The sequence below is a fragment of the Anomaloglossus baeobatrachus genome, chromosome 1 (genome assembly GCF_048569485.1).
Source record: "Anomaloglossus baeobatrachus isolate aAnoBae1 chromosome 1, aAnoBae1.hap1, whole genome shotgun sequence".
Taxonomy (NCBI): domain Eukaryota; kingdom Metazoa; phylum Chordata; class Amphibia; order Anura; family Aromobatidae; genus Anomaloglossus; species Anomaloglossus baeobatrachus.
In genome coordinates, this window is record NC_134353.1 from 749,147,689 (window position 1) to 749,165,115 (window position 17,427).

The following is a 17,427-nucleotide window of genomic DNA, read 5'->3' on the forward strand; positions in this document are numbered from 1 at the left end:
CCCATATGCGCACACATATACCCATATGCGCACACATATACCCATATGCGCACACATATACCCATATGCGCACACGCGCACACATATGCACACGCGCACGCACACATATGCGCACGCACACATATGCGCACGCACACATATGCGCACGCGCACGCACACATATGCGCACGCGCACATATGCGCACGCGCACATATGCGCACGCGCACATATGCGCACGCGCACATATGCGCACGCGCACATATGCGCACGCGCACATATGCGCACGCGCACATATGCGCACGCGCACATATGCGCACGCGCACATATGCGCACGCGCACATATGCGCACGCGCACATATGCGCACGCGCACATATGCGCACGCGCACATATGCGCACGCGCACATATGCGCACGCGCACATATGCGCACGCGCACATATGCGCACGCGCACATATGCACACGCGCACATATGCACACGCGCACATATGCACACGCGCACATATGCACACGCGCACATATGCACACGCGCACGCGCACATATGCACACGCGCACGCACACATATGCACACGCGCACGCACACATATGCACACGCGCACGCACACATATGCACACGCGCACATATGCACACGCGCACATATGCACACGCGCACATATGCACACGCGCACGCGCACATATGCACACGCGCACGCACACATATGCGCACACATATGCACACGCGCACGCACACATATGCGCACGCGCACGCACACATATGCGCACGCGCACGCACACATATGCGCACGCGCACGCACACATATGCGCACGCGCACGCACACATATGCGCACGCGCACGCACACATATGCGCACGCGCACGCACACATATGCGCACGCGCACGCACACATATGCGCACGCGCACGCACACATATGCGCACGCGCACGCACACGCGCACGCACACATATGCACACGCGCACGCACACATATGCACACGCGCACGCACACATATGCACACGCGCACGCACACATATGCACACGCGCACGCACACATATGCACACGCGCACGCACACATATGCACACGCGCACGCACACATATGCACACGCGCACGCACACATATGCACACGCGCACGCACACATATGCACACGCGCACGCACACATATGCACACGCGCACGCACACATATGCACACGCGCACGCACACATATGCACACGCGCACGCACACATATATTGCAGATATATATATGTATATGTATGTATGTATCTGCAATATATGTGTGTGCGTATGTGTATATATATATATATATATTTCTTTGTCGCTCCATTGGGAGACCCAGACAATTTGGTGTATAGCTTATGCCTCCGGAGGTCACACAAAGCATTACACTTAAAAGTGTAAACCCCTCCCCTCTGCCTATACACCCCCCCCGTGCATCACGGGCTCCTCAGTTTTATTGCTTTGTGTTGAAGGAGGCACACATCCACGCAAGCTCCACATTTTAGTCAGCAGCAGCTGCTGACTATATCGGATGGAAGAAAAGTGGGCCCATACAGGGCCCCCAGCATGCTCCCTTCTCACCCCACTCGGGTCGGCGGTGCTGTTAAGGTACCCATTGCGGGTACATAGGCAGGAGCCACATGCTGTTTTCCTTCCCCATCCCTTAGGGGCTCTGGGTGAAGTGGGATCCTGACCGGTCACCAGGCACTGGGACCGCGCTCCCTCCGCAGCCCCTGGGGGAATCTGCTGGACAGGAGACCGGGTATCATCAGGGACAAGGCCCTGCTACTCTGAGGTACTCTGTGTCCCCTTGGGGACGGCGCATAGAGCGCCTGTGTAATGGACACTGCAGCAGCTGCTGGGTGTGTTGGTGCGCCGGGACTACCGCGCTGGCCGCGCTTGTTTGCCGGCCGCGCTTATAACTTTAGTCCCTGGCTTTTGCGGCCTAGTGCCGCATATTCCCGCCCCCGGGCCTGCCAGTCGGGGGTAAGGGCGGGACGCTGCACTGGAAGTCAGCGCTGAGGGCAGGAGCATACTTTGTATCCTCCTCCCCCCCTCACTGAGCACCGTGGGGCACCAGATTCCCGCACTTTTACAGGCACGGCCACGGCTCCCTCCTCCTCTTTGAACGCCGGCAGCCATTGCTATCAGCACTTCAGATGCTGGAGAACTTCAGAGGGGAGACAACTGAGCTCCACAGCTCTGGGAGGCCCAGGCAGGGATCTGGTGGTCACACAACCGCTGAGAGCGGTCGGTAAGCCGCACCTGTTACTAGGTGCTGGTCCCCCTGGGTGCCGAAGTGTATATTTATATGCTTATAGTGTATACATTTACTCTGTACGGCCACACTGTTAGCGTTTGGCTATATACCCTCACTGATTGCTCTAAGAGGAGAAACAGCATGTCGTCCGCAAAAAGCAAGGGTACCAAAGCACAGGCTTACTTTGCAACCTGTACCTCATGTGCGGCTATGCTACCTGCAGGTTCCACCTACCCTCATTGTGTGCAATGCTCGGCCCCTGTGACACTCACTCAGCCGGAGTCTCAGCCAGTGGTGGGACCCCCGGCCCAGGTGGAACCTCCGGCCCCCACTGTCCAGGTGACAGGGACAGAGTTTGCAGTATTTGCTGACAAACTTTCTGAGTCTATGGCTAGATGGTCTGCTAAGATACTGGAAGCTTTGCAGTCCAGACCTGTAACACAGGCCCCGGGCACTGTTGATTCATTGCCCCCATGCCCCCCTCGGTCGGAGCAGCAAAGTGCTCCTGGGTCGACTCATAGGTCCCACGGGGAGGACTCCGACACGGACCGCAGTCCCAGACCGACGAAGCGGGCTCGCTGGGAGATTCCCTCGACTTCATCTCACTGTTCAGGGTCTCAACATGAGGACTCTCTCTGGAAGATGAAGCGGATGCGGCAGGTCAGGACTCTGATCCTGACGCCGCGCTCAACCTTGATACGCCTGAAGGGGACGCCATAGTAAACGACCTTATAGCATCCATCAATCAGGTGTTAGATCTTTCTCCTCCACCCCTTCCGATTGAGGAGTCAGCTTCTCAGCAGGAGAAATTTCGTTTTAGGTTTCCCAAACGTACACGGAGTGCGTTTCTTGATCACTCCGACTTCAAAGACGCAGTCCAGAAGCACCGAGCTTTTCCGGATAAGCGCTTTACTAAGCGCCTTCATGACACACGTTATCCCTTCCCCCCCTGACGTAGTCAAGGGTTGGGCTCAGTGTCCCAAGGTGGATCCTCCAGTCTCTAGACTGGCGGCCAGATCCATAGTTGCAGTGGCAGATGGTGCATCACTCAAGGATGCCACTGACAGGCAGATAGAGCTCCTGATGAAATCCATCTATGAGGCTATCGGCGCGTCCTTTGCTCCGGCATTTGCAGCCGTATGGGCACTACAAGCTATCTCAGCTTGTCAGTCTGAGATTAATGCACTCACACGAGCCGCTACTCCGCAGGTTGTGTCATTAACCTCTCAGGCGTCGGCGTTTGCGTCCTACGCCATGAATGCTGTGCTAGACTCTGCGAGCCGTACAGCGGTAGCATCCGCCAATTCAGTGGCAGTCCACAGGGCTATGTGGCTACGTGAATGGAAGGCAGACTCTGCTTCCAAGAAGTTTTTAACCGGTTTGCCGTTTTCTGGCGACCGCCTGTTTGGCGAGCAATTGGATGAAATCATTAAACAATCCAAGGGTAAGGACTCGTCCTTACCCCAGTCCAAACCTAACAGACCTCAACAACGGAAGGTACAATCGAGGTTTCGGTCCTTTCGGCCCTCAGGCAGGTCTCAATTCTCCTCGTCCAACAGGCCTCAAAAGGGTCAGAGGAACTCTGATTCATGGCGGTCTAAAGCGGGCTTTACACGCTACGACATCGCTAATGCGGAGTCGTTGGGGTCACGGAATTCGTGACGCACATCCGGCCGCATTAGCGATGCCGTTGCGTGTGACATCGATTAGCGATTTTGCATCGTTGCAAAACAGTGAAAAATCGCTAATCGGCGACACGGGGGTCCATTCCCAACTATCGTTACTTCAGCAGTAACGAGGTTGTTCCTCGTTCCTGCGGCAGCACACATCGCTGCGTGTGACGCCGCAGGAGCGAGGAAGCTCTCCCTACCTGCCTCCCGGCCACTATGCGGAAGGAAGGAGGTGGGCGGGATGTTACGTCCCGCTCATCTCCGCCCCTCCGCTGCGATTGGGCGGCGGTTCAGTGACGTCGCTGTGACGCCGCATGGACCGCCCCCTTAGAAAGGAGGCGGTTCGCCCGTCACAGCGACGTCGCCGGACAGGTAAGTATGTGTGACTGCTCTGGGCGATGTTGTGCGGCACGGGCAGCGATATGCCCGTGTCGCGCAACAGATGGGGGCGGGTACCCACACTAGCGATATCGGGACCGATATCGCAGTGTGTAAAGTAGCCTTTAGGCACGTCCTAAAAAGACCGCCGGAGGAACCGCTCCCAAAGCGGCCTCCTCATGACTTGCGGACTCCCCAAACCGCATCCTCGGTCGGTGGCAGGCTCTCCCGCTTTTGCGACGCCTGGTGCCCACATGTCCAAGACCGATGGGTGAGAGACATTCTGTCTCACGGTTACAGGATAGAGTTCAATTCTCGTCCTCCGATTCGTTTCTTCAGAACTTCTACGCCCCCCGAGCGAGCCGATGCTCTTCTTCAGGCGGTGAACACTCTGAAGGCAGAAGGAGTAGTTATCCCCGTTCCCCTTCAGCAATGGGGTCACGGCTTTTACTCCAACTTGTTTGTCGTACCAAAAAAGGATGGATCTTTCCGTCCCGTCCTGGACCTCAAACTGCTCAACAAACACGTGAAAACCAGACGATTCTGGATGGAATCTCTCCGCTCCGTCATCGCATCGATGTCCCAAGGAGACTTCCTAGCCTCAATCGACATCAGGGATGCTTATCTCCACGTGCCGATTGCACCAGAGCATCAGCGCTTCCTGCGTTTCGCCATCGGGGACGAACACCTTCAGTTCGTGGCACTGCCTTTCGGCCTGGCAACAGCCCCACGGGTCTTCACCAAGGTCATGGCAACAGTGGTTGCAGTCCTACACTCTCAGGGACACTCAGTGATCCCTTACTTGGACGATCTTCTTGTCAAGGCCCCCTCTCGGGTGGCATGCCAACACAGCCTGAACATTGCTCTGGAGACACTCCAGAGGTTCGGGTGGATCATCAATTTCCCAAAGTCAAAACTGACACCGACACAATCGCTGACATATCTCGGGATGGAGTTTCATACTCTCCCAGCGATAGTGAAACTTCCGCTGGACAAACAGCGATCACTACAGACAGGGGTGCAATCTCTCCTCCGAGCCCAGTCGCACCCCTTGAGACGCCTCATGCACTTCCTAGGGAAGATGGTGGCAGCAATGGAGGAAGTTCCATTTGCACAGTTTCATCTGCGTCCTCTTCAATGGGACATTCTCCGCAAATGGGACAGGAAATCGACGTCCCTCGACAGGAACGTCTCCCTTTCTCGGGCAGCCAAGGCCTCCCTTCAGTGGTGGCTTCTTCCCACTTCTTTGTCGAAGGGGAAATCCTTCCTGCCCCCATCCTGGGCTGTGGTCACGACGGACGCGAGTCTGTCAGGGTGGGGAGCGGTCTTCCTCCACCACAGGGCTCAGGGTACCTGGACTCAGCCAGAGTCCTCCCTTCAGATCAATGTTCTGGAGATAAGGGCAGTGTATCTAGCCCTGAAGGCGTTCCAGCCGTGGCTGGAAGGCAGGCAGATCCGAATTCAGTCGGACAACGCCACGGCGGTGGCATACATCAACCACCAAGGCGGCACACGCAGTCGGCAAGCCTTCCAGGAAGTTCGGCGGATTCTGCTGTGGGTGGAAGCCACAGCATCCACCATCTCCGCAGTTCACATCCCGGGCGTGGAAAACTGGGAAGCGGACTTTCTCAGTCGCCAGGGCATGGACGCAGGGGAATGGTCTCTTCACCCGGACGTGTTTCAAGAGATCTGTTGCCGCTGGGGGAACGCCGGACGTCGACCTAATGGCGTCCCGGCACAACAACAAGGTCCCGGCATTCATGGCACGGTCTCAAGATCACAGAGCTCTGGCGGCAGACGCCTTAGTTCAGGATTGGTCGCAGTTTCGACTGCCTTATGTCTTTCCTCCTCTGGCACTGCTGTCCAGAGTGTTACGCAAGATCAGGTCCGACTGCCGCCGCGCCATCCTCGTCGCCCCAGACTGGCCGAGGAGGTCGTGGTACCCGGAACTGTGGCATCTCACGGTGGGTCAACCGTGGGCACTACCAGACCGACCAGACTTGCTGTCTCAAGGGCCATTTTTCCATCTGAATTCTGCGGCCCTCAACCTGACTGTGTGGCCATTGAGTCCTGGATCCTAGCGTCTTCAGTGTTATCTCAAGAGGTCATTGCCACTATGAGACAGGCCAGGAAACCAACGTCAGCCAAGATCTACCACAGGACGTGGAGGAACTTCTTATCCTGATGCTCTGATCAGGGTTTTATTCCCTGGCCATTTGCCTTGCCCACTTTTCTGTCTTTCCTTCAATCCGGAATGGAAAAGGGGCTGTCTCTCGGCTCTCTTAAGGGACAAGTCTCGGCGCTCTCTGTATTTTTTCAAAAGCGTCTAGCAAGGCTTCCGCAAGTACGCACGTTCCTGCAGGGGGTTTGCCACATAGTCCCCCCTTACAAGCGCCCGCTAGAACCCTGGGATCTGAACAGGGTGCTAATGGTTCTTCAGAAACCACCTTTCGAGCCAATGAGAGATATTTCTCTTTCTCGCCTCTCGCAGAAGGTGGACTTCCTAGTGGCAGTCACATCACTTCGCAGAGTGTCTGAGCTAGCTGCACTGTCATGCAAAGCCCCCTTCCTGGTGTTTCACCAGGACAAGGTGGTTCTGCGTCCGGTTCCGGAATTTCTCCCTAAGGTGGTATCCCCTTTTCATCTCAATCAGGATATCTCCTTACCTTCTTTTTGTCCTCATCCAGTTCACCAATGTGAAAAGGATTTGCACTTGTTAGATCTTGTGAGAGCACTCCGGCTCTACATTTCTCGTACGGCGCCCCTGCGCCGCTCGGATGCGCTCTTTGTCCTTGTCGCTGGCCAGCGTAAAGGGTCGCAGGCTTCCAAGTCAACCTTGGCTCGGTGGATCAAGGAACCAATTCTTGAAGCCTACCGTTCTTCTGGCCTTCCGGTTCCTTCAGGACTGAAAGCCCATTCTACCAGAGCCGTGGGTGCGTCCTGGGCATTGCGGCACCAGGCTACGGCTCAGCAGGTGTGTCAGGCGGCTACCTGGTCGAGTCTGCACACTTTCACAAAACACTATCAGGTGCATACCTACGCTTCGGCAGATGCCAGCTTAGGTAGGCGAGTCCTCCAGGCGGCGGTTGCCCACCTGTAGGAAGGGGCCATCTTTCGGCTCTATTACCGGGGTATTCTTTTACCCACCCAGGGACTGCTTTTGGACGTCCCAATTGTCTGGGTCTCCCAATGGAGCGACAAAGAAGGGAATTTTGTTTACTTACCGTAAATTCCTTTTCTTCTAGCTCCTATTGGGAGACACAGCACCCGCCCCTGTTCCCTTCGGGCTGTTGTTCTTTTGTGTACACATGTTGTTCATGTTGAATTGTTCTTTGGTTCATGGTTTAAGTTCTCCGAACATCCTTCGGATTGAATTTACCTTAGACCAATTTATAAGTTTCCTCCTTCCTGCTTTTGCACCAAAACTGAGGAGCCCGTGATGCACGGGGGGGTGTATAGGCAGAGGGGAGGGGTTTACACTTTTAAGTGTAATGCTTTGTGTGACCTCCGGAGGCATAAGCTATACACCCAATTGTCTGGGTCTCCCAATAGGAGCTAGAAGAAAAGGAATTTACGGTAAGTAAACTATATATATATATATATATATATATCTCTCTCTATCTCAATCAGACTACCAGGAGGAGGTACACACAGGAATATTCAGCAGTCTGCCAGGAGGGGACCTGTTGCAGTCTGCTGTATACAAGGGGACGTATATACACACTGGAGTATACAGGGGGAGACATATTTACACACAGGAGTATACAGAAGACCGCCAGGAGTGGGCATGCATACAGCAGACTGCGGGGGTTGGGCCAAATGGACACACAAGGGTATACAGCAGACTTCCAGAAGTATATCGATACACTACCAGGAGGAGAAATGGGTAGACACAGGAATATACAGCAGACTGCCAGAAGGGGACATGTATACAGCAGACTGCAACAAGGGGACATATATACACACAGGAGTATACGGCAGACTGCTGTATATTCACATTTATGTCACCACCTGGCAGACTCAGGAGAATGTGTGTAAAAATATACAGTTAAGTGACAAGAGGTGACTAATATACACACAGTGATATAAGAAGCAGACTGCCAGGGGGTATCGTGTATACAGAGTGCCAGCACGTTGCAACATTCAGGCGTATACAACAGTGTACCAGGAGGTGATGTATATATGTAGATACAGATATATATTCAGCAGTGTGCCAGGAGGTGACATTTGTGTATATATTACTGTGAATTAAAAAAAACCTCTCAATACTCAACATATGCTATGTATACATGTCGCCTACTGGCACACTGCTGTTTATGTTCCTGTCTATATACAGCTGTGTAGATGTCACCTCTTGGCAGCCTGCTGTATACTCTTCTGTATATAGGTCACCTCCTGGCCGCTGTATGTATAATTACACCCACATACAGGCTGACATACCGGAATCTACACAGCTGAATGCACAGGAATATATACAGCAGCGTGCCAGGGTAATGTGTGTACACACAGGTGTCAGACCTGCACTGATCTGATATTGATTGCCTATCCTAAGGCCACGTGCACACACATTGAGTATTTGAGGGGTTTTTTACCTCCAATATTTGTAAACCAAAACCAGGAGTGGAACAATGAGAGGAAAAGTCTAATAGAAACATGGGCACCACTTCTCGTGAAGGCCTTAGGATGGAGCATTGATCTCGTGCCTGGCCGACACATTATTTAAAATGACCTAACACAATGTAATTACTTTTCAGAACTGAACAAGAACCCAGTTGAGGGATTTTCTGCTGGGCTGATAGATGACAATGACATCTACAAATGGGAGGTGCTACTTATTGGGCCACAGGACACTTTATTGTAAGTTCTTGTTCAATGGTTCTATATGTATTTTTATTTTATATTTTTTCACTTTTTTAAATTAAAATACTGCTTCTGAAATAGGATTTTATAGCCCTACTCCTGATACACTGGAACCCCCAAATGTTGCTATTTTAAGTGGTAAATTCTAGCTAGGACATGGTTTCACCTTTTGATCGGTGAGAGTCTAACCTGGGATCGTGAGAATTCACGGAGACGTTTTTAATCCTTTAGTGTACATCTTGTTACGTTGGTGATGGGCTACTCTGAAGTCTGAATGGCCGGTTATCTAGGTAAGGCGTGCGTGCTACTTGTAGGCTCTATGCGTTAGAGCAGTGTTCCCCCAACTCCAGTCCACAAGACCCACCAACAGATCATGGTTTCAGGATTTCCTTAACATTGCAAAGGTGATAATTCCAATGCCTGTGTAATGCTAAGTACATTTTATTTGTTGGTGCCTCTTGAGGACAGGCGATGGGGAACACCGCTTTAGAGCCTGCTCATGCCTCCCTGACGCCAGCCGGATATGTAGATTCAGCCACCCCTGGTTTCCCTGCACTTCTCCCTTGCTGCACAGGCAAAGCTACCTCTGCTAGCTGCATAGGAGTGTGCACAGTTTGGACCAGTGGTGCGACCATGCTGCCATTTTGAACTGTTAATATTTCAGAGTGCAACCTTTAACCTCTTAACGACCACCAATAAGCATTAAAACGGCGGTTGTTAAAGGGAACCAAACATCAGAATTTTGGTATAAAAGTGCCAGTACTGCACTGGCTTTACCAATCAGGCACAGTGTGTACATACCATTAGTGGGCAGCTCGGATGTTTAGGCCGTGAAATCCACATTTATGAAGTTGAAAAATTCATCATCTTTTTGACTGACGGTTGCACTTCTCCAGATCATATCCGGGCGGGTTATGCACATGATATTGTCTGCTGCAGCTAATCGGTAAGATCAGCTGTTCTCCAGTCCTGTTGTGACCACGCGCGATCCCGTGGTGACAATGAGATCTGAAGAAGCCCTCTCAGGCACAAAACTAGGTAATGCGGGCTTCAAAAACATGGCGCCGGAGATGAGCGCTATGCGCAGCCGCCAACTGACGCCGTGGAACTGAATCGTGAAATTTGCATACAGCCAGAGAGAGGGAGGAACAGGCGTCGGGAGGGGGGGGGGAAATCATATGTACATAACCCGCTCGGATATTATCTGGAGGTGTGCAACTGTCAGTCAAAAAGATGATGAATTTTTAAATTTCACAAACATGGCTTTCACAGCCTAAACATCCGAGCTGCCCACTAATGGTATGTACACAATGTGCCTGATAGTGCCAGTACTGCACTGGCTGCACCTTATATACCAAAATCCTGATGTTTGGTTCCCTTCAAGGAGCCTTATTCCTTCATCACCATTTTATGATCGCTAACACCCTGCGGCATCAGTTCCAACCAGTTTTACAACCGATTGGGAACGATTAATCCCTTAGATCTTGCTGTCGCAATAGACCTCTGCATTTAAGTGGTTAAAAACGGGATAAAAAAAAAACAAACCTTTGACGCCATCGGCACAACACAATCTTAATTGTGGGTGCCGATGGTTGCAATGGTACCTCTAGGTCATCTGATGACGTCAGGTTTCAGTGGCCCATAAGATCCTGGTATAAGCAGGGTCTAGTAGGCACAGTCAATAAATCACGGACAGGTCTCCACCACTGAAGTACACAAGTACAGTCGTGCAGGGGACAAGTGATCAGCGTAAAAAATCTTGACGTCCCACAGTGAAAAACGGTTACATAAAATGTTTAAAAAAAAAAAGTCATGTAAAATAAAAAAGTATAATCGAAAAATGGCAAATGTTTTTGAAAAATTAAGTTGTTTTTTTTGTGTGCAAAAGTTGTAAAGCATCTTTTTTTTTTTTTTTTTTTTTTTATTTCCTTTTATAAATCTGGTATCGCTGTAATCGTACTGACCTGAGGAATAAATTGGTCTTATTACCTTTACTGCACGGTGAACCGTTAAAGTGAATTGCTGGTTTTTGTTCATTCTGCGATAATTGGAAATACCCCAAACAGTACCAAAAAGTCTTCAACTCATTACACAAAAAAAGTTATATTCAAGCATTTTTACTGTGTGACGGTACCAAACATATAAATGTGGTATTGCTGTAGTCTCCCTGACCTTAACAATAAAGCTGTTTTATCACTAATATGGTAATATGAATTAAAAGCAATTCCTGTACTGCTGTTGGTCTTGATTTTTACCTCCCAAACATTGGAATATGCCTCAATTCATGTTTATCCTCTGATCTCCGCTAAGCACATACATTCGGGGTTTCCATGTAAATCCCCAAAAACATGAATCTGACAGACCCCCAGACTGAGCCACTCGCTAGGAATCTGTGTTCCTGTGATGACCCATCATTTGAGGTGTTTTGTTTTGCTCACAAATGTGGATGATTATAGTTCTGTGCACTCCTAAAACTATGGACACCAGTGAAACAGATGCCAAAGGGAGTCCAAAGTGTCTCCATCTGCCTCACTAGTGAGTGGTCCCATCAGGGGTTTCGCCTGAATCACATGTTTGGGGGAGTCACACATAAACCCTGACATAAGTGCTCAGCGCAGAACACAAGAATGTGATCTCTGCCTTATACTAAAAGTGATAAAAAAAAAAGTACTATACCCCAAAAAGGTATAATAACCTTATATTATACCGCACAAAACCAGTCCCCACTCATGTCTGTTATCTGTCATCAGAAATATCGGGGACTCTCGTGTTAACAAAGACCTGGAAAATTGACTGCTCCCACCTCCCAAATAAAACCTAATGAAATGTGCTCCAGAATCGAAATGCCCGATGTTTGGCATTACTGTAGCAGGGAGAGCCCAATTAGCAATTTACACAGTGCCTGGCTCCAGAAGGAGACTAGGGACACTAGGGACAGAGCTAGGCACAATTTTATTATTTATTATTATAGCGCCATCAATTCCATGGTACTTTACATGTAAAAGGGGTACACATAATAGGGGCAAGTACAATATTCATAAACAATAAAAGAAACAATCTATGGGGACACAATGTATGGCCACCATACTGGCATATTTGCAATTCTCCAGCTAAAAACTTAGATGCTACCCCTCGTGTAAGCTATAAATTTGGTGCTAAAACAGTATTTTAGTGGAAAAAGGTAAAAAAAAAAATTTCCACATCTAAATGTTATAAAGTTTTGTGAATGTTCTGAATGTTGAAAAAAAAAAATAAACATATTAATCTCTTGAGGATTTTAATTTCCAAAATAGAGACCCTTGTGGGGGGTTTTCTGCTGTTTTGGCACCTCAGGGGCTCTGCAAATGCAGCGTGGCATACATAATCTACTCCACACAAATGTAGCCCTTTTTCCTTTCCGAGTCCTGCCATGTGCCCAAGCAGTTTGTGATCACATATGGGATATCATTGTGATTGGGAGACATTGCATAACAAACTACTGGGTCTATTTTCTGAAAAATTACAAATTTGGGGCTAAAACAATTTTTTTTTATTTATTTTTTTTGGGGGGAGGGGGGGGGGGACACCTAATTTTCGTTTTCACATGTACACTTTTTTTTTTTTTTTTTTTTTAAAAGTTCTATGAAGCCTGTACAGATGCAACATGCTCTACACCCCCGAAGATTAATTCCTTGATGGGTCTGATTTCCATAATGAGGGTTTCTGCAGTTTTGGTACCTCTGGGACTCATGTTACTACTTCCCTGCCAGGCAGTGTTGTGTGTGTCCAAACAGAACTATTGACTACATGTGGGGTATCGCCGCATTCAAAGTGGCTAACAAACTTTGGGGCCACGTTTTCTCATTACCTCTACCAAAAGTGAAAAATTTGGGGCTACAGCTACATTTTTTAATTTTTTTTTCATGAAGAAGAGAAAAAAAAAAAAATGTTCAATATAACCTAATGTTGTTAAAGTCTTTGTAGTAACTTTTGGGTTGAAATTGCTCACTATACCCATGGATAAAATCCTTGAGGTCTTGTTTCCAATATGGGCTCCTGTGTTTAAGGCTGATGTTTTGGTACCTTGGGGGCCCTGCAAAGCTAACACGGTGCCCACAATCATTCAGCCAAAATGCAAATGCTGCTCCTTCCATTCCCAGCCCGGCCGTATGGCCAAACAGAGGTGTCTGACCCCATGTGGGGTATCAGCGCGCTCAGAAGAAACTGGGGAACAAATTGTGGATTCCATTTAAGGAAACTAGTTTTGTAAATTTCTGGGGGGGGAAGAGAATTTGCTGCTGAAATTTTAACCCTTCTAACAAAATGATGCAGATGTAAAGTAGACATATGAGAAATGTTATTTATTAATTTCTTTGTCGCTCCATTGGGAGACCCAGACAATTGGGGGTGTATAGCTTCTGCCTCCGGAGGCCACACAAAGTATTACACTTTAAAAAGTGTAACCCCTCCCCTCTGCCTATACACCCTCCCGTGCATCACGGGCCCATCAGTTTTATGCTTTGTGTTGAAGGAGGCACACATTCACACAATGCTCCACATTTTAGTCAGCAGCAGCTGCTGATTATATCGGATGGAAGAAAAGAGGGCCCCTAACAGGGCCCCCGGCATGCTCCCTTCTCACCCCACTGAGTCGGCGGTGCTGTTAAGGTTGAGGTACCCATTGCGGGTACACAGGCAGGAGCCACATGCCGTTTTCCTTCCCCATCCCTTAGGGGCTCTGGGTGAAGTGGGATCCTAACCGGTCATCCAGGCACTGGGACCGGGCTCCCTCCGCAGCCCCTGGGGGAATCTGCTGGACAGGAGACTGAGTATCGTCAGGGAAGGACCCTGCATCTACAGGTACTCTGTGTCCCCTTTGGGACGGTGCATGGAGCACCTTGGCCTCAGACGCTGCAGCGACTGCGGTGTTGATTTTTGACCGGGACTACCGCGCCGACCGTGCCTGCTTGCCGGCCGCGGTTTTTACTTTAGTCCCCGGCTTTTGCGGCCTAGTGCATTAAACTCCCGCCCCCGGGCCTGCCAGTCAGGGGTAAGGGCGGGACGGTCGGTCTGACGCCGACAGTGAGGGCTGGAGCACACGTAGCTGTCCTCCTCCCCCCTCACTATTCACTCTGGGGCACCAGATTCCCGCAGTTTTATAGTTACGCCCACGGCTCCCTCCTCCCCTGTGAACGCCGACAGCCATGTTTTAACATATTCTGCCGGTGGAGGACTTCTGGCACAGCTCTGGGAGACCCGAGGCACGGAATCTGGTGGCCACACACCGCTGGAGCGGTCGGTAAGCCACACCGTTCACAAGGAGCAAGGGTGCCAAGACACAGGGTTATTTTGCTACCTGTACCTCTTGTGCGGCTAGGCTACCTGCAGGTTCCGATAATGAATAAACTTTTTGACATACACACCACCATCATAAATATTACCAATTTCCATTCAATATATATTATGTAGATGGTGCCTGCGCATATGAAGACCTTGGATAAATCGCATAGCAAACAACCACAACCAAAGAAAAAGCGATCAGACATCCAATGCAGTTAAAATATATATTTTTATTATTATTAGTGCAAGTGCATGGCATAGGAATAGACATATAAAGGGGGCATCAACGGTGATGTCAATCCATCATAATAGTACCGACAGTGCTAACAACACCAATGGTGGCAGGAAGTGCCCGGGGAACACCACAAACAATGGTAATGGCCTCAATATTGAATCCCCTACAATGGGGTATGACTCACATATCAATGCTGATGGGCTCCACAGGGACACACCGCCACCAAGAGGCACAACAATCTTTACTTATCACATATGTGTACATCACCCACCATGGACATGATAAACTCACCAGAGCCCCCCACCCGACGGACGTCAGTTTCGGCGGATGCCTGCGTCAGGTTCCACCTACCCTCACTGTGAGCTATGCTCGGGCACTGGGGCACTCGCTCAGCCGGAGCCTGAGGCACTGGGGGGTCCCTCGGCCCAGGTAGAACCGCCGGCTCCCCCTGTCCAGATGGCAGGGACAGAGTTTGCTGTTTTAGCTGACAAACTCTCTGAGTCGCTTTCACATTCCATGACTCAGTCTATGGATAAATGGTCTGCTAAGTTTCTAGAGGCTTTGCAGTCCAGACCGGCCCTTACACAGGCCCCGGGCACTGCGGGATCACCCCCAGGCCCCTCTCGGTCTGTGACGAAGCGTGCTCCTGATGTGGCCTCTAATTATTACGTGCAGGACTCCGGCATGGACCTCAGTCCCAGACCAGCTAAGCGGGCTCGCTTAGAATCTTCCCCGACTTCATCACGCTGTTCGGGGTCTCAGCTTGAGGACTCTCTAGAGGATGAGGCGGAGGTCGCAGCCCAGGACTCTGACCCTGACGTTGCTCTCAATCTTGATACACCTGAAGGGGACGCCATAGTAAATGACCTTATAGCGTCCATCAACCAGGTGCTAGATCTTTCTCCCCCAACTCCGCTTGTAGAGGATTCAGCTTTACAACAGGAGAAACACCAGTTTAGGTTTCCTAAACGTACTCTGTGTTTTCTTCGATCACTCTAACTTTAGAGATGCTGTCCAGAAGCACAGGGCTTTCCCGGACAAGCGCTTTACTAAACTCCTTAATGACACACGTTACCCCTTCCCCTCTGACGTGGTTAAGGGTTGGGCTCAATGTCCCAAGGTGGATCCTCCAGTCTCTAGACTGGCGGCTAGATCAGTAGTAGCAGTGGCTGACGGTGCATCGCTCAAGGATGCCACGGACAGGCAGAGCTCCTACTGAAATCCATCTATGAAGCCATAGGCGCGTCTTTTGCCCCAGCCTTTGCAGCAGTGTGGGCACTCCAGGCTATCTCAGCTTGTCTGTCTGAGATTAATGCGGTCACCCGTACCGCTGCGCCACAAGTAGCATCTTTGACTTCTCAGGCGTCAGTATTTGCATCCTACGCCATGAATGCTGTCCTGGACTCGGCTAGCCGTACAGGGGTAGCATCCGCCAATTCGGTGGCAGTCCGCAGGGCCATGTGGCTACGCGAATGGAAGGCAGACTCTGCTTCCAAAAAGTTCTTGACCGGTTTGCCGTTTTCTGGCGACCGACTGTTTGGCGAGCGATTGGATGAAATTCTTAAGCAATCCAAGGGAAAGGACTCGTCCTTACCCCAGCCCAAACCATACAGACCTCAGCAACGGAAAGTTCAAGCGAGGTTTCGGTCCTTTCGGCCCTCATCCAGATCCCAATCCTCCTCGTCCAACAGGCCACAGAAGAGCCAGAGAAACTCTTCTGCATGGCGGTCTAAGTCACGTCCTCCAAAGACCGCCGGAGGCACCGTCTCCAAGGCGGCCTCATGACTTTCGGCCGCCCCAAACCGCATCCTCAGTCGGTGGCAGGCTCTCCCGCTTTTGCGACGCCTGGTGGCCACATGTCCAAGACCGATGGGTGAGAGACATTCTGTCTCACGGTTACAGGATAGTTCAGCTCTCGTCCTCCGGCTCGTTTTTTCAGAACATCTCCGCCCCCCCGAGCGCACTGTTGCGCTTTTTCAGGCGGTGGACACTCTGAAGACAGAAGGAGTGGTGATCCCCGTTCCCCTTCAGGAACGCGGTCGCGGTTTTTACTCCAACCTGTTCGTGGTGCCGAAAAAGGACGGCTCATTCCGTCCCGTTTTGGACCTCAAATTGCTCAACAGACATGTGAGAACCAGGCGGTTTCGCATGGAATCCCTCCGATCTGTCATCGCTTCGATGTCCCAAGGAGACTTCCTAGCATCAATCGACATCAAAGACGCCTATCTCCATGTGCCGATCGCTCCAGAGCATCAACGCTTCCTGCGTTTCGCCATTGGGGACGAACACCTTCAGTTTGTGGCACTGCCTTTCGGCCTGGCGACAGCCCCACGAGTCTTCACCAAGGTCATGGCATCCGTTGTAGCGGTCCTACACTCTCAGGGCCACTCGGTGATCCCCTACCTAGACTATCTCCTAGTCAAGGCACCCTCCCGGTTGGCTTGTCAACACAGTCTGACCGTTGCTCTGGAGACTCTCCAGAGGTTCGGGTGGATCATCAATTTTCCAAAGTCAAAATTGACTCCGACCCAGTCACTGACGTACCTCGGGATGGAGTTTCATACTCTCTCAGCGATAGTCAAGCTGCCGCTGGACAAACAGCGGTCGCTGCAAACAGGGGTGCAATCCCTTCTTCGGGCCCAGTCGCACCCCTTGAGGCGCCTCATGCACTTCCTGGGGAAGATGGTGGCAGCAATGGAGGCAGTTCCCTTTGCGCAATTTCATCTGCGTCCACTCCAATGGGACATTC

At 50.8% G+C, this 17,427-nt stretch overlaps 1 protein-coding gene across 1 annotated transcript in view; it reads left to right on the forward strand.

The window, feature by feature from the left end:
* LOC142299548 (ubiquitin-conjugating enzyme E2 G1-like) overlaps positions 1-17,427 on the forward strand; it is a 41,167-nt gene that overhangs the window by 8,651 nt on the left and 15,089 nt on the right. Inside the window, exon 2 of the mRNA XM_075341836.1 lies at positions 9,019-9,121. Within this exon, the coding sequence (XP_075197951.1) occupies positions 9,019-9,121 (103 nt within the window). The remainder of the gene's footprint in view (positions 1-9,018; positions 9,122-17,427) is intronic.